The 18,282-nt window shown below is 41.8% G+C and overlaps 1 protein-coding gene across 2 annotated transcripts in view; it reads left to right on the plus strand.

The window, feature by feature from the left end:
* CDC42SE2 (CDC42 small effector 2) overlaps positions 1-17,939 on the plus strand; it is a 113,581-nt gene extending 95,642 nt beyond the window's left edge. For both annotated transcript variants that reach the window (XM_034774269.1, XM_034774270.1), the window contains exons 3-5: positions 9,006-9,107; positions 15,276-15,393; positions 15,950-17,939. In XM_034774269.1, the coding sequence (XP_034630160.1) occupies positions 9,006-9,107; positions 15,276-15,374 (201 nt within the window). In that variant the 3' untranslated portion in view covers positions 15,375-15,393; positions 15,950-17,939. The remainder of the gene's footprint in view (positions 1-9,005; positions 9,108-15,275; positions 15,394-15,949) is intronic.
* Positions 17,940-18,282: the final 343 nt, after the last annotated feature.

Genomic DNA, 18,282 nt, shown 5'->3' on the forward strand with positions numbered 1-18,282 from the left:
TCTCCAGCTAAATGAGTTTGCTTTGAATTAATTAACTTTACTGCCTGAGCATAAACATCCTGCTCATGAGAGAAGGTGGAAAAGTGACCTGTGTTTGACTGAATACTTTGTCTTGCTCAACTGTCTGAACTATGCAAGCTATGAAATGGCATGTTTATTCCCGCAGAGATTGTAACTTTTGAACTGGTGGTCATGCCCTTCTGGAGGGTAAGGGATATTCTTAAGATTGAAAAGTCCAAAATTTTAATTCCTTTCAACTGTTAGCTCTTATTTCAGGCCTACCAGCTTTAATAATGTCTCATGAAAAAACTATCAGCTTAAAAGTTGACCAATATCTTTATTTTTCTAGGTTTTTCTGTATTTAAAGTCTGACATTATTTGAGTGGGGGAGGTAATTTTTTGGGAGGAAGAGAGGTGTTTCAGATTGAACTGTAAAATGTACCGAGGCAATTTTACATTCATTGAAAGATTGCAGGAGTTTGGTTTGCTTTTGTTTTTTCCCTGCACTTCACCCCATTTCTTTTTTTTCCCTGCACTTCACCCCATTTCTTTTTGCCATCAAAGTGGAAGACTCCTGCTGAATCCTCTATCTGCACTATCTTCCTGACATGATGTCACAACCACCATAGCACTGGTGACTGGGTAGTTGGTGTTACTACTGGTGCCTGCTCCTGCAGCTTATCTCGATGTGGTTCTTATATGGCCCCTCTCACCATAGTATCTGAGCATCTAACAGTCTTTAATGTATTTATCCTCACAACATCCCTATGAGGTAGGAAAGTGCTATTATTCTCATTTTACAGATTGGGAACTGAGGCACAGAGAGAACCAAGTGACTTGCCCAAGATCGTATAAAGTCTGTGTCAGTGCATGGCATTGAACCTGGGTTTCCTGAATGCCCTAACTACTAGACTGTCTGCTGATACTGATAGAGGACCTACTATACAGAACTGAACTGTTCCTCCTCTTGCTGTCGTGAGTGGGAGGTGACACACAAACTGAAGTGTGGGGCGAGAAGGAAAGATCTGAAGTGAAAGGGAGTGGAAGGAGTTGTGTAACCTGTGGAGAGGGGCAGAAAGATTCACAAAAACAAGATGAACAGAAAAAATCAAGTAGGTGGAGAGATGTGTATGAAACTTAGATAGAAGCTGTGATGCTACTGATTGGACTGATAGCTGGAGAAACTCAAATAATCGCCCGCTCCCCCACCCCCCGATACAACCTGAGAAAGTCAGGAGAGATCACCTGACTTCCTAGCCAGACAGAAATGAAATCGAACACCTGCCTTGCTTTAGGACCCTACAGTAACGATTATTTTGGTGAAGAAACAGTTTTCAAGTTCCCAAGGAGCTGTAAACTACTAAAGTATTTTTTTTACAATTGTGAGAGATACCTTGACTGCTTGCTGTTTAATTTCAATAAATAATGTGGATACATACTGTATTTAGACCTTTTAATCTCACTTCTGGGTCCAAAGTGCTAGAAATGTGCAGAATTTTAAAATCATCTTGCTAGGACATCCAAACATTGGTCTCACCCTGAATCCCGATTTCATACTTTAAAAGGAACAGACAATACAGTGTGTGGGTGTGAAGTGTGTTATTTACAGCTTTAAAATGGGAAAGACTTCAACTGTTGCCCTGGCAACTAGCATGTGACATGGCATCTGTGTAATTCTACTGTATATACATATTAATTGCAAAAATTCTGAAACAGGCCTCAGAATTACTTGTTCTGTCTCTTTCCCAGGAACTTTTTTTTAAAGAAGGAATGTATTCTTTCCTTTCTTGAGTCTAAGGTTACTTGGTGTATTGTCACTTCTTTGTAAAAGGGAGTGAAGAGGCCTTGGGGAAGGCAGGAAAGAGGAAGAGGTAAAAAAACGAATACTTTTTGGGCTAAAGGAAGTCTTCAGTGTTTTTTTAAAGTTTCAGTAATTTTAGCCACATAAATATGGAAAGTTATTACCACTCTTTAAAAATTATTCAGGGCAAGGCAGCAAATACATTTTTTAGATTTTGTGAAAGATGAATGGCCTCTAACTGCTGTTCATCTACCATGGAATAAAGAATGAGATTTAGTTGCAGCAGTGAGGCACTGGGATTTAGAACATCTGAGTGCTGTTCCTGGCACTACCATAGACTCACTCTGTGCCCTTGATCAAGTCATTTAACACATTTGTGCCTTGTCTTCCCCATCTATAAAATGAATACTTACAGCACTTCCCTGAAGGCTTTATTAATGTAGCTACAGTGCTGTCAGATCCTCTAAGTGGCACCACATGCATATATTATTTTTATTTCTATTGTAGTGAAGCCCCTACATGAGAAGATCCCATTACTATCCCCAAGGGCAGGAGATATTTCATTGCCTTGTTTCCAGCTTGGTGTGTCTCTTTTGCCGCTTTGTTCATAATGAACAATAGTAACATTGCTACAATGGGACATAGGCACATGCTTAACTACTTATCTGAGTTGGGTAGGGTTACCATATTTAAAAAATAAAAAAAGAGGACACTCCATGGGGCCCTAGCCCTGCCCCTTCCCCAAAGTCCCCGCCCTACCCCGCCCCCTCCCCTGAGCACCCCGCATTCCCGCTCCTCCCTCCCAGCCACGTGAAAAGGGCTGCCCGAGCGCTACCAGCTTCACGGTTTGCCGGGCAGCCAACAGACCCTGCACCCCCGGCTAGGCGCTTCCCCAGCGCAGCTAGAGCCCAGGAGGGGAAGCGCCCAGCTGGGGGCGCAGGGTCTGGAGGCTGCCCGGCAAACCGTGAAGCCGGTAGCGCTCGGGCTTCGGGCAGCCCCCATGCTCCGGACCCTGCGATCCCGGCCGGGCACTTCCCCTCCCAGGCTCCGGCAGCTGCTGTGCTCCCTGAACTCCTGGGCTCTGTAAGTGCCGAGCTGCCCAAGTGCTACCGGCTTTGGGCAGCCCCCATGCCTCTGGATCCTGCGCCCCCAGAGCCCGGGAGGGGAAGTGCTCGGCCAGCGGCTCAGGGTCTGGAGGCAAGGGGGCTGCCCGAAGCCGGTAGCGCTCAGGCAGCTCGGTTCTTTAAACAGAGCCGAAGAGTCAGGGGAGGAGCACAGCAGCCTGAGCCTGGGAGGGGAAGTGCCTGGGCGGCAGCTCAGGGTCCGGAAGCATGGGGGCTGCCCGAAGCTGGTAGCGCTTGGGCAGCTCGGTTTTAAACAGAGCAGAAGAGTCAAGGTAGGGAGCACAGCAGCCACGGGAGGGGGGGAAGTGCCAGGCCGGCAGTATTTTTCCCGAACATGTTTGGCTTTTTGGCAGTTCCCCCCCGGATGAGGGTTTGATTACCAAAAAGCCGGACGTGTCTGGGAAAAACCAGACGTATGGTAACCCTAGTGTTGGGGCCTTTGACAAAAGCTAGTGTAGACAACGTGGTAACTCAGCTTTATGTTACTAAGTTCCTGTCTGCATTTGTATTAAAACCAGGGTTTCTTGAAGCTTTTTAGAATCCTGACTTACAACCTTCAGGGAAGGCCAGTTGGGGCTTGCTATGTATGGCTTTGTTGTTAAGAAAATGGGACTGGGACTCAGGAGATCCATTGTTCTGTTCTTTACTGAGTTGTGGACTATGCCGCCTTGGGCAAATCACTTAGGGGTTGGAGGAAAATGATTAACGCTTTGTTTCCAGGCTTGAATCACATTGATATAACTAAATGCACAGCATCTGATTCTGGTCTACTTTCACTAGTGGTTACACCAGTGTAACTGTTTTGACTCATGGTATGTACTGGAGTCAGGCCTGTTATGGCTGATGCTTGCACTCTCACTTTTCTCCTCAAAAAGGGAGGCATTCTGGTACTGATTACTATGAAATATGTACAGCTGTGCAGAGGACAGAGGCTCCATTTTTTTGCAAGAGATTTTGAAATTTTGGCATTGTTCAGAATAAGAATGAAAACCAACATTTTTTTCAGTTATCTGCAAAGGAAAATTCTAAAGTTTGTATATGTGTACATGTATTTTATATACACACACACACACACACACACACACACATATTTTGGGTTGAATGAAATGTTTGGTTTTTACAAAAATGAAAAATTTCATTTCAATTTTGACTTATATTTTAATATATAACACAACATAAAATTTCAGAACAGTCATTTTAAACTAAAACATCTAAACATTTTCTTCTGAAAATGTCATAATGGAACATTGTTGAAACGCTTTTCAAGTTTTTCCTCCAAAATGAAATTGCAGTGATATCAGCCCGATTTTTGAAGCATTTCAGTTTTGACAGAACCAGATATTCCAACGGAACACAAGTCTGTTAAAGTTTCTCTGACCAGCTCTAAAAATCAGGTTTATTTGACACACACAAAATTAGTCTAGGTAGTAGTTGAAACCTTGCACTACATGCACAATTCTGTCATGGTGGGAGATAAAAGAAATGCTCTAAACTCTGAACCATTTTATTATAGTAACTTTAATCAATGTAAAGCATTATTCTTAAATTCTCTTCTCTCAGGTCGGCCGCAGACTATTTCCCTATTTATATCATGAGTAACTTAGACTTTAATACTGAACAGACTATTTCCTACATGAGCCTATTGCTCTGCTCTAGGGTTCAAGCACTAGTTCAGTGGCCTACTATAAAGTCTGTTTTAAACAGCGTATTTTTATAAAATATATTTTACATTAATTCTTCTTTGAGTGTTTGCTTATGTCCATTCTATGCTAGGTGTGCGTGTGCCATGTGCACAGTTGCCGAAGATTTTTCCCTCAGTGGTATCCGTTGGGCTGGCTCTAACACCTTCTGGAGTCACACACACGTGCTGGTATAAAGGTTGCCGCTGGCTCCGCCCCCTTTTAGTTTCTTCTTACTGGCCATTACGGTTGCTGGAACTACCTCTCTTGCTGTAGCAAGGCTTCTTTCTCTGTCATTTGGACTTTCTCTGTTCATATTTTGTATAGTTATTGTAGTTAGTATATATAGTTCTTAGAGTTAGTGTATATAGTTGTGTTAGTAGTTGTCCCTGTTGTTGAGGGACTTTTCGCCCCAAGGGCTGGGCATGTCCCATGCAGCAAGCTGATGCCAGTTAGTGACCTGTAAACTAGCTGTCTAAAGTGTCTGAGGGGATTCTCATGTTAAAGAGAAGTGCCAGATCTGATGGGACTTCAAACCCCACACAAGAAAAGATAGAGACATTTGGCTGAAGGCCATTCTTATGGAGATGGCTCTCAGACCAACCTTGGAGCCGATGTTGATATACCAGTAACTCTTCAGGTGGGAGAGGAAGGTGCATATTTGTCACGGATTTGATTAGGGCTACCATACATCCAGATTTCCCCGGACATGTCCGGCTTTTCGGTCTATAAATAGCCGTCCGGGGGGGGGCTTTCTAAAAATGTCTGGGATTTCCCCCCGGTCAGCTATTTATAGATCGAAAAGCAGTGGCCCAGTGCCGCTGGGAAGCCAAAGCCCCTTCCCAGCTCCCCCCATCCGCTGCAGCGTTAGCACACCACCTGGCCCCGCAGGTGTCTTCCCCCTCCTCCCCTCCTCTGAATGCTCCGCCCTCCTGCTCCTCCCCCTCCCCTGCTTCCCGTGAATCAGATGTTCGCAGGAAGTCTGAAAACTAGCAGTGGCAGGCGGGCAGCAGCAGGTAAGCTGAGGGGGGGCGCGAGGAGGAGGGCTCCGAGGAGGTGCGGCGCGGCCCAGTCTGGCCCTGGCCGAGCAGCTCCCTCCAGCCCCGGCCGAGTGGCTCTGGCCCCGGCCCTGGCCTCGGCCCCAGCGGCTCCAGCCCGGCTCGGGCCCCAGGGCGGCGGCCCCGGTTCTGGCCGAGCACGCCGGCCGGGCCCCGGCCGAGCACCTCCGGCTCGGCCCCAAGCCCCGCGACCCCGGCCGGAGCGCAGCCCAATTCCTGGGCTCTTGCTAAAGCCAGCCCTGGTCAGGGGACAGGGAGGGGGGATTGAATGGGTTGGGAGTTTGTGGGGGGGCTGTCAGGGGGGCAGGGGTGTGGAGAGGGGTTGGGACAGTCAGGGACAGGGAGCAGAGGGGGTTGGATGGGTCGGGAGTTCTGGGGGGTCCTGTCAGGGGGCAGGGAGCAATTGGATAGGGCATAGGAGTCTCGGGGGTCTGTCTGGGGGCAGGGGTGTGAATATGGGGTGGGGTTGTGGATAAGGGTCAGGGCAGTCAGGGGACAGGTAGGGTCCTGGGGGGCAGTTAGGGTAGGCGGTTCTCAGGTGGGGGCAGTCAGGGGGCAAGGAGTGGAGGGGGGTTGGGAGTTCTGAGGGGGGCAGTTAAGAGGGTGGGAAGTGGGAGGGAGTGGATGGAGGTGGGGCAGGGCAGGAGCGGGGCTCCTCCTCCCCCAGTGTCCTCTTTTTTTGATTGTGGAAATATGGTAACCCTAGATTTGATTTAATTCCAGAAATATTTTGCTCTTGTTGGGCATATCCTGTGATGTATTCTCACAGCTGTGGCTTTGATTCACAGTGACTTTTAGCTGGAATTGTATTTTGACAGGAGTGATTCCCACTGATAAGACATGTAAACTTCCCACCTGAAACTCCAAATGATCCTAGTATCTATCACAGACCAGAAAGGGAGAGATACTGATCCTTTAAACGGTGATAGATCAAGCCTTGATAGACAGGGAAGCTTTGACTGAGTCAGGTAACTTCTTAATGGCAATTGTGTTATACTTATTCAATTTCACTTTAAAAATCAGCAAAAGGGTTATATAAATAAAATTTATTATGAAACAAAAGGCAAAAAACTATTAGGTACATAGTTTAGTCCTAGTCAGTGTCTACTCGGTGCTTCTTGGCTTGTCTCTTGTATTCATTAAATGGAGCATCTCTTGTCACTGTCCAGCAATAGCCTGCAAGCATTGATGGGCTCCATTTGCCCTGATAGCGTTTTTCCATTGTTGCAATGTCCTGGTGAAATCGCTTGCCGTGCTCGTCGCTCACTGCTCCACAGTTCGGTGGAAAAAAATCTAGATGAGAGTGCAAAAAATGTATCTTTAGTGACATGTTGCAACCAAGGCTCTTGTATGCCTTGAGGAGGTTTTCCACCAACAACCTGTAGTTGTCTGCCTTGTTGTTTCCGAGAAAATTTATTGCCACTAACTGGAAGGCTTTCCATGCTGTCTTTTCCTTGCCACGCAGTGCATGATCAAATGCATCATCTTGAAGAAGTTCATGAATCTGGGCACCAACAAAGACACCTTCCTTTATCTTAGCTTCACTTAACCTTGGAAATTTTCCATGGAGGTACTTGAAAGCTGCATGTGTTTTGTCAATGGCCTTGACAAAGTTCTTCATCAGACCCAGCTTGATGTGTAAGGGTGGTAACAAAATCTTCCTTGATTCAACAACTGGTGGATGCTGAACACTTTTCCTCCCAGGCTTCAATGGCTGTCGGAGTGGCCAATCTTTCTTGATGCAGTGGGAATCTCTTGCACAACTATCCCATTCGCAGAGAAAACAGCAGTACTTTGTGTATCCAGTCTGCAGACCAAGCAAAAGAGCAACAACCTTCAAATCGCCACAAAGCTGCCACTGATGTTGGTCATAGTTTATGCACTTCAAAAGTTGTTTCATGTTGTCATAGGTTTCCTTCATATGGACTGCATGACCAACTGGAATTGATGGCAAAACATTGCCATTAGGCAGTAAAACAGCTTTAAGACTCGTCTTGGATGAATCAATGAACAGTCTCCACTCATCTGGATCATGAACGATGTTGAGGGCTGCCATTACACCGTCGATGTTGTTGCAGGCTACAAGATCACCTTCCATGAAGAAGAATGGGACAAGATCCTTTTGACGGTCACGGAACATTGAAACCCTAACATCACCTGCCAGGAGATTCCACTGCTGTAGTCTGGAGCCCAACAGCTCTGCCTTACTCTTGGGTAGTTCCAAATCCCTGACAAAGTCATTCAGTTCACCTTGTGTTATGAGGTGTGGTTCAGAGAAGGAGGATGGGAGAAAATGTGGGTCCTGTGACATTGATGGTTCAGGACCAGAAGTTTCATCCTCTTTCTCTTCCTCGACTGACTCAAGTGAGAATGATTCTTCTTTGACACACCTTTCCCAACTGGAGGCACCATGCAGAAGTAACAATTGCTGGTATGATCTGTTGGCTCTCTCCAAATCATTGGCACTGCAAAAGGTATAGCTTTCCTTTTCCTGTTCAACCACTGGCGAAGATTTGTTGCACAAGTGTTGCAGCATATGTGTGGGGCCCACCTCTTGTCCTGATCTCCAGTTTTGCAGCCAAAATAAAGGTGATAGGCTTTCTTAACCATAGTGGTAAGATACATTATAAAGGGTATGCTGAGCATGTAATCTGACATCCACTGCTATGGTATTAAGGCATGGTATTATAACTGTGCTGCATGAAAGCAGTTTGAATACACAGAGACCTTTAGGAACATATGTTTATATTGTGTAAATCCATGCAGAGATACCTTAGAAATGCTCCTATCAGAGCACTCTCACAGAATGTGTTCTTAGTGCTATGACTTCATATTGGAAATAGTGTAGGATTTGTGTGTTTTGTATGGACATGAAAGATGGTGATTAATGGTTGATTAAACCAAGAGCATCTGATGTATCACAACTGTAAACTAATATGGGACAACTGATGTGCAACTCCAAATGTCAAAGATGGTAAGAACTTTTTCTGTGTAAAGAATTAAGTATGTTGTTTTGTTTAATAGTCATTAGATTATAGTAAAGTTACTGATGTGTAGCTGGTTGCATATAGAAAGCTGTCTAATACTAGGAATGTTCTTACTGAGCTGTCTTCTAAACACAATACTTGATCACATGCCCTTTGGTTAATGCCAAGGTATTGTGGATGATGCCGTGTTTAGCTTAACCAAAAAATTGAGCTCTGGTCTTCTTATGCTAAAAATACATTTAACACTCTGTGGGGGCAGTTCACTTTTAACTATAAACCAAATTTTATATTTAATCCAGGTATTCTTTGCTTTTTAAGTAAGTGGCAATCACAAAACTTCTTTATCCACCTTTCAGAAAAGGCGACGGCGGATCGACCGAAGTATGATTGGAGAGCCAACAAACTTTGTTCACACAGCTCATGTAGGATCAGGAGACTTATTCAGTGGAATGAATTCGGTAAGTGTGTATGAATGAAGAAAACCCTGTATCATCTTAGACTGCATCCATACAAATACTAGAACAAAGTCCAGAGAAATTATAGTTAGAAGACTGATTCATCACTGTTACACCTGTTTTACTATTGATTTCAATGGAGTTACATCATTGTAAAACTGGAGAATAACACAGTGCTTAAAACATTCTTAAAATATTCTTAAAACATGCTTAAAATACTCTAAATCAGAGTGTAAAACTAGTAAATTTTTAATGTTCTGTTTACTGATATTATCATCTAGCAATTTTTGGTGCCATATAAATTACAAGGTAGTCACTGAGTAAGCCTCTTTTTCTTTCCTAATGGAAATGAGCCATTTGTGTATTCACATAAGCTCGTATTGCAAAATAGGCTAGGAAGAACTAGAAAAAGACTGTCCTTAAGACCAACAGACAATGCATATATGAAAAATGGATAAAAATGTTTCCATAGAATTTTGCATTTTTGGTATTTCTCTTCATTAGTTTATTGATCTTTCATGCAAATATTATCAGTCTTGTTGTTTTATTAAGAATTGACATTTTTCCACCTGAAGCTATAATCCTATTTGTGACATTAGTTATTCTCACAGCAAACTGTTGTGATGTCACAAGCAAAGACTTGCAGCTTCCTACAGAGGAAAAGCATAACAACAATGAATATATGTACTACCAAGAGACAAAGTGCTTGTTTTCGTGCACACGTCCTTGAAAACAGAGAACAAAGATGGAGAAATGTGTTGAGAATGATTATATAAAGGCAGACTTCTATAAAGAATATTATTTCAGTGTTTTCTGTGAAATGTTAACCAATCTTTAAGATCTGATTCACCTCATTAAAGTTTTAATGCAAGGCAAGGGAGGTGTACTCACGGAAAGATACCTTTATGTCCTTTGAAATTTGATATATTTATATGCCTCTAATGGTACACTTAAAAGGAAAGAGATTTGATTGGGAACAGTGAGTTTTAGTGAACAGGGAGGGAGGACTCTAGGGCAGGAGTATAGGAATTCAAGGCATGTGGGAATCTTTGAGCAGAGCTATGGAAATCAATCACTTTCAGTTGTTAGGTAAGCAAAAGATGACATTTGTAGCTTCCTGGAAAGGAAGCAGCTTGTTTGCCTTCCCAGCTGTAGTAGAGGCACTTGATAGCAGTTGGGGGAAGGGCAAAAGGAGATGGTTTGACATTGCAAACAAAATATCAAGGCTTCTTGAAACAATGTATTGGCTAGGGCACAATTTTAATAAAACAGTTGTACGCATACCATTATAAATAGATGTATAGCTTGATAAATATATAATTAGCTTTTACTGCATTTTAATGCAGTGTTTTTAGTTTCATTAAAAACAGTTTCTCTGCCTGCTCATTAGAAATGTACGTTTTCGCTTTAATTTAAATTTATAATTCTTTTGAAGGATTAAGAACCTTTGAATCAGTATTTAGTTGTTCCATCTCCTTTAGGATGCTTTTCTTTTCCCACAGCCACCGACCAGAAGGTTATGGTGGCATGGGACTCCTTTTTCTTCCTGTCACTTTCAGCCCTCATCCCTCTTTCTTACAGACTTTAGACTTGTAGACTTTAAGGCCAGAAGGGACCATCATGATCATCTATTCTGACCTCCTGCACATCACACGCCACAGAAGCTCACCCACCCACTCTGGCTGAGTTACTGAAATCTTCAAATCTTGATTTAAAGACTTCTTACAAAGAATCCACTATTTACTGTAGTTCATACCAGCACGTGGCCCATGCCCTATGCTGCAGAGGAAGGTGAAAACTTCCCAGGGTCTCTGCCAATCTGACCTGGGGGGAAATTCCTTCCTGACCCCAAATATGGTGATCAATTGGACCCTGAACATTCAGGCAAGACCTACCAGCCAGATCCTGGGGAAAAATTTCTGCAGTAAGTCAGAGCCCTTCCCATCTAGTGTCCCATCACTGGAGACCTTTGATTATAGTAGTTGCAGATGGCCATATGCCCTTGTTGGCAATCTCATCATGACATCCCCTCCATAAACTTATCAAGCCCAGTCGTAAAACAACTTATGTTTTTTGCCCCCACTGCTCCCCTTGGAAGGCAGTTCCGGAATTTTATTCTTCTAATGATTAGAAACCTTCATCTAATTTCAAGCCTAAACTTATTGATGGCCAGTTTATATCCTTTTGGTTTTGTGCCAACATTGGCCCTTAACTTAAATAACTCCTCTCCCTTCCTGGTGTTTATCTCTCTGATGTATTTATAGAGCGCCATTATATCTCCCCCTCAGCCTTTGTTTTTGTTAGGCTAAACAAGCCAGGCTCCTTAAGTCTCCTCTTGCTATGTAGGTTCTCCATTTCTCTGTTCATCCTAGTAGTCCTCTGAACCTGTTCCAGTTTGAATTCATCTATTTTAAACATGGGAGACCAGAATTGCACTCAGCTCTCCAGATGAGGAAAGACTACAAAGACCCTTTCTCTATTTCTTCATCTTTAAACTACATATGATACAGCTCTTCTTTCTCTCCAGATGGTCATTATTTACCACCTCTTAACCTGCTTCTGCCTTCATCTTGAACATTGACTGGTTGTCCTTCTTTCTATCTCCCCAGTCTCCTTCCTTTATTTTGAGTAAAATCATATCTGTGACCTCTATGATTCATCTGCCTCTTCTCTCCTCTGGTCCCTAGGTCAGGATGGCCTCGCCCACTCAGCTTTGGTCTCCCCCCCGCCCCCCACTCTCGCCTTTGAGAAACACTGATTTCTCCATTCTTGATTCACCTATTTATATTATTTGACATTGCCCATTCTTCTCTCTCTCTTGCTCAGCCGCTCACTCCTTCTGTAATATTCAGTTCTCTGGCCTCTGACTTCTTTCTCCTCCCAGCCCTCTTCTCCTTTTCTTACCCATCCTCCACAGAGTATATTACAAGGTCACAACTATATATCCACCCTATCTGCCACACTTAATACTCTGCCCATTGCACCAACTATTCATCTAACTTTCCTGCTCTTACCTTTGCTGTTGCTTTTGTTCTGCTTAACAACTTTGAAGGAATTCCTGTTACCTCATCATATAAGTTCCTTTCTTCATTCAGCTGTCCCCCATGCCTGCCCAGCAATACTTATCCATTCCTACATTTCCAGTACTTGGCAACTCTTTGTCACTTTAGGGCATGTCTGCACTGCCCCACAGTTTGAACTACTTGGGTGTGAATGACGGTACACAACAAAGTGCTGTGCTGTAGCTCCCTTGTGTGGATGCTGCAGGCGTGAACTTGTTGTATAGTAGTACAAATTAGGGACTTTTACATTCACACCATTCACATCCCCATAGTACAAACTGTGGGTCTAATTGTCATTCTCTTCATTCTCTGCATAGGAGCTAGCTGTTTTCTCAAAGACAAAATTAACAGTATTCAGTTGGAGCTCTCTATCCCTGCTCCCCATCATTCCACATTACCTCGTTCCTCTTTTGACTCTGTCCTCCTTTACCTCTGTGTCCTCTGAGGCCTCCCAGGATTTTATTTTATTTTATTTTTTGCTTCAAACACCTGCACCACCTATTCGTATTTCTTAGTACTTGAATCCCTTATTTTTTCTATGTGTAGTTCAAACTGTCTTCTCTTGTGCACAACGCTGGTCTCACCTACACCTCAGTCCATATTTCCCCCAATCCGTCTTTTGCACCCTAAGCTCTGCTTTCCCTTGTCCCTCTGTCTGTTACTCCCACTTGTCACTCCCTGCCTTTTTACCTAATGACCACCCTATTCGAGAGTGCCAAACACTCTCCCACAGCTACAAATTCCTCCTCAAAACTCATTTTGCTGAGTAGTCTTCCACTGTTATCTTCCACTTCAGTGCCATCTGCCCTGCTCCCTTATGCTAACAAAATTAAATAGAAATTACCAAGACACACATGCAACACAACAGCACATGTAATCTTTATTTGCTGTAATCCTGACACTTTTTTCTTTCCTCTTCTCCTCCTCCCCCCCCCCCCCAATTGCCTGTTTTATCCCTCTGCTTGTTATGTCTCAGTTAGATAGTAAGCTCCTCAGGAAAGCAACCTGGTCTTACGTGTACAGCATCGTAGGGACACATAGTGCCTTTAAGAAATATGGCCTTAATTGCACTTCACTGCACTCACTCTAACATTTTTTGGTAGACTCAGAAGGATGATACTTCCAAATGAGTATTACATGGGCAAAATCAGGTCTATTTTAATAGACCTGATTTTCAGTAAATGTTCTTGACAGTTGTATATCACTTACATAGATTTTCATACAGGATGCCCCATGGTAGAGTTATGGTGGTAAGCCTTAAAACTTGCTGATTTTTGCCTTAGGTGAATAGATATGGTTACTTCAGCATCTGTACTGAACCCTAACTTCCCAACAGTTGCTAACTGCAACACCTATGCCAGAGAGACCCAAATATTGAGACAGTTTATTTTATTAACAATGGCACCTGGCAAGACTTCGGAGGTGGCCATTGTTGAAAGTTTACTCTTGGTTTGTTCAGCAGTGTGACTTGTTATTTGTATGCTGTTTTAAATTAAAGTAACATATCAAAGTTTTACAAGGCCACCAGGTGAGCATGCTGCCAGAGATATGCATAGGAAGACCTATACTGAAGACCTGTGTTTGGTGGAATAAATAATCTATTTCCAGGCTACTTAAGGCAAGGTTAATCAGAAATGAAAGAAGTGTGCCATCCTTTAAGTCTTTTGTAGTCACTCCTGCCCATACACTGAAAGTTTCTGAAGTGGGTTGACCACCTGCAATTCCTTTGCTCCTAGGCTCAAGAGAAGATGCTATGGTGAAGAGTACTGTTCAGTGAAATTGAACAATTTATTTCCTTGGGTTGATGTGGGAAACAGCCATCATGTTTTCTTCAGATGTTAATTTTTGTCCTGCTCCCCCTGGTATCAGAACCATGCTGTCTAAAGTCTTGTTTAAACATGGTTGTTGCCAGCTGAGTTCTAGCAAAGGATCTCTTCATGTTGATTATGGAAACTTCTACACATAGGAGAGAGCCATGTTAAATGTGTTTTTCAACTATGGGTGTCTACATTTATAAAACATTTGTCTGTGTGAACAGAAAAAAAAAAGTGCTATTGCCCTGTCTTAGCTTAGGGGTTGGGTCATTAACATAGTTTTAATGTTTTTTTTTTACTGACGTTTTTGAGTTCTCTGTGGGTGGATACATGTGAAATTATTGTAAGTATCACACTTAGGGACAAGGCCTTACTGCTATGAGCCCCATTTCAAAAGATGGAAACTGAAATAAGTGTAGGGGGCGGCTGGGGACGGACGGACATAAAGAGCTTTTTCCAACCGTTCTTAACATTGAAATGATCTGCCCTAAGGCATTCAGAGAGATGTGATTATTTTGATTTATACTGCATGAGCACATGAAAATTGTGGTCTCACTAGCTTTTTACGGATATAGGCTATGAAACCTTTTTTTCTTCACGTATTTATTTGTGTCAGCCTAAAAAGTACCTTCAAATAAATCCTCGCCAGAGAAGTTGATATGTTGAAGCCTCATTTAAATAAATCCTCTGTTTATTGAAGGAATAGGATCAGTTGAAGGAAAAATAAATCTGTGCTCCAGACTACATCACCAGAAAAAATCCTTCCAAAGGGTCTCTAGTAGTTTAGGAATCCCTAGGTAATGAACTGTTGGATAGGCTTATATAACTATATCTGTGGAATCTATACTGCAGTGCAATATTCTGTATAAAAACATCATCTTTTTTTAACAGCACAGTATTGTTAAATTCATTCTTGCACAGCAAAGAATCTCTGCCTAATTCTAATCTGAAGCCAAATTTTCATCTTGATATACTGAAGCACTTGGATTAGAATTGGAGAGCAGTAAGAGATTTGATTAGTTTTCTTGAGACTAATCAAGACTGGTTGATGAAAGACTGAATCAACCAGTTTCCTAGTGGACCAGGAAAAAAAATAATCAATGAGTACCAGTTCTTCCTTCATCAATCCTGCTTGCCTAAGTGCAAGATGTGAAAATTCCAGCAAACCTACTTCCGGAAATGTCCTCAAACAAACACAATGCCGCTGTAATAGGGAGAGAGCACTTTAAAAAGCACCAGTTCACGTTTGATCTGCCTTATCATTTGCTATCGACATTCCTTCCCTGTTTCTATAGGTGAGTTCAATTCAGAACCAAATGCAGTCCAAGGGAGGCTATGGAGGTGGCATGTCTGCAAATGTTCAGATGCAACTTGTAGATACAAAAGCAGGATAACCTTGGGGAAACATTTCCAGTGAGTATTACAGACCTTCCAATGTTGTGTTACACAGTCTGGTATGGCCTTTTTATCACTGACACAGAATGCTAAAGGAGAATATCCTATAATGTAACATAAACAATTCTCTATAAATAACTCTACCCTTATGATACATTATTTTAAGCATGTTTCTGGGTAGTGGGCTCCATACAAGGAGAGTATTTATATAACCACGTATTTTGTATTATGTGATGAGTGATATGTTTAATAATTCAATACTGATTACAAACATGTTTAATTAAACTGATTTTACACCCATCAATCAAGATATTACTGTAGGGAGTTGGGGTTCTTTGTATGTTGGATGTCTTAGCAGCAGATGCAGGTTGCATATTAAATTTCATTGTAACTGTGAGTGGTATAATTAAATAGCACATTTAAGAGGAATGTTGCAGGAGTGCTGCATACTAAAATAAACATAATATGAAGGCTATTAAACAGATTAATGTTATATAGTGTTTAGAAAGCTGTCATGGTCATATTTTCAAAAGTCTTGCTTTTGTTTAACTTTCATTTTCTCTTTGTTTCACAGGTTCTTGTGAATTTCTGTATCTTCTTTCCTGTGTTCCCCCTTTTGCCCTGGTGACTGCTTTCTGTGTTCATGACAAGAGAGAAGTGATGGCTCATTGTTCACCCCTTGTGATTATTCCAGTGAAAGTTGCTGTTCTGCTCTGATGATGTCATTTGTCAGATTGGTCCTACCGTGCCTTTCAGTGGCATGCACACATTTGGCCTCTATCAAAACCATGGACATATAGCTGTTTAGGGTTTGGGGAGTTTTTTTTGTTTGTTTTGTTTTCCTTTTTTACATTTTTCAATATTAAGCAAATTAATGCTCCAGTTTTAGCTTGGTCATCTTTTTCTTTTCTTTCTGAAAGTGCTAATGTGCAGCATTCTTCTTTTGCTGGGTCTCTTAATTTCCCGCTCCCCCTCTGTAATTTAGAAGTGAGTGAGTTCCTATTAATGTTTTTAATCTGTCATTGTTTATATATGTTTTTGAAAGGTCTGGGACCTGCAAGCACAATGATCATTTCATACATTTGAAAATCAGCAGAGTAGATGACCGCATGCTTTGTGAAGTTGCTTTGTATGGTGGCCTGTTTAGTGCCAGAAAAAAAAATGTTTGTTACTGCGGACTGATGATACTGTTGCTGATTAAAAGTTTAGCTGTGACACTGGGTCATGGCAGGCTCTGAAGAAGGACTTGTAACTTAGCTGCTTCAGAGTTATGTCTTAAGTTTTCATCCAACTGGTCCTGAAATAATAAAGAGTGAGCTTGCATTCATAAGGCATTTTGTTGTAAATGTTTAGTATATTTATTTTGAAAGAGCTGACCTCGAGATTGTAAACCAGTGTAGTACCGTATCTAAGTGTTGTGGTAGAGCTTTTTGTCTGTTTAAAAAAGCATCATCATGTTTGGCTGCTTTCTTTTTCTTTTTCCTTTTTTAATTTTGCTTAATTTTTAGGTTATATGGTCATTTCCAGTAGCAGCATGTCAAACTGCCTGCGATATTAGCTGAAGTTTAGTTGACCTCTCTAAGTAGTTGGCAGTTTCTGTGTACTAAATATTTAGGGGCCATGTAAGTTGCTAAGAGCAACATACTGATCTGGCAGAGCAGATGCCAGGGAAAACAACATACAGGGTGACTTTTTACTATGTCAGTAAGAAGCCTTTTGCTCAGGTTCCAAAGCATGTTCTTCTTTCACATGTTGTGAAAATTGTATTTTAATATTGCACTGTTCTCAGATTTTTCTGTAAATGGTCCTTTCCTTTTTTTCCTCCTTGTTGGTGATATGAGACAGAAGTCAATGGTTTGAATTCTAACTGACTTCAAAAAATTATGTGAAAAATCATCCTCAACTACATTTAACATTTTAACTAGCAAACTGGGCATAACTGAGCCTAATCAGATGAAAGCTAAAATAAATATACATAAAAACGTAAATGTGATACACTTAACAATTGTCCTCTCCTTTCTAGCCCCTCTCCTAATTTCCATTTCCATTTTGTGTTGAAACAGACCCCAGATTGGTATAAACACATACACATCTGCTTTTTTTCCTGGTACTAAACAAAAAGTCATATTCACACAAATATACTGGATATTGAGGCCATTGACTCTCTTCGGGAGTAGTAAAGTTGTAATCCGATGGTAGATGTAAATTATCTGGTTGGATAGTTCTGGTAAACTTGGATAGTCTTCACCGCTGGAGGTACTGATTCATGATGCCACAGGATTGAGATCTGTTCAGTTGTCTGGAGTGCATAAACACGACAGCACGGTGATTTGGGGTCAGCGTTTCACGTGCATCTTTATCAATGAGCCTTTAAATACTCTAGGGTTACAAAATGATTCACTTTTTGTTATCACTCTGCCAATTAATTTTAGTGAGCAGGTTTACCTTGCACTTGTCAAATGTCTTCAGCTCAGTAGCCAGAAAAAAAATTGACATATTTTTATAACAAACATACTTTTTTTGTACATTGTGTTCATTCTTGAATAAAGTCAGTTCAGTGTTGACTTGTAGATATTAAAAGGAAAGTATTGACTTTGATTCAATAAATGTTTTCTTTCAGTTGCTGGTTTACCTTTTTCTTTTTCAGAAATAATATAACAGTAATACTTACATTAGGAAAACACCTGTGTTCTGTAGACAATTTCATGGTTAGACTATCTGAGTATCAACCCTTTACTGTAACAGAGAAAGCTAGTATTGTTCAGGTTAAATATTTCTGATTTCTCATGCCATGTCACCTTTCTTTGCCAAATGGAATTTTGACCCTTATTTTATAATGAATTTTGTTCCAGTAATAGGTCTGCTTGGGATCTGCTGAAAACACTGGGGTGCAAAAGTGGTTTTGCC

The sequence above is a fragment of the Trachemys scripta genome, chromosome 6 (genome assembly GCF_013100865.1).
Source record: "Trachemys scripta elegans isolate TJP31775 chromosome 6, CAS_Tse_1.0, whole genome shotgun sequence".
Lineage (NCBI taxonomy): Eukaryota > Metazoa > Chordata > Testudines > Emydidae > Trachemys > Trachemys scripta.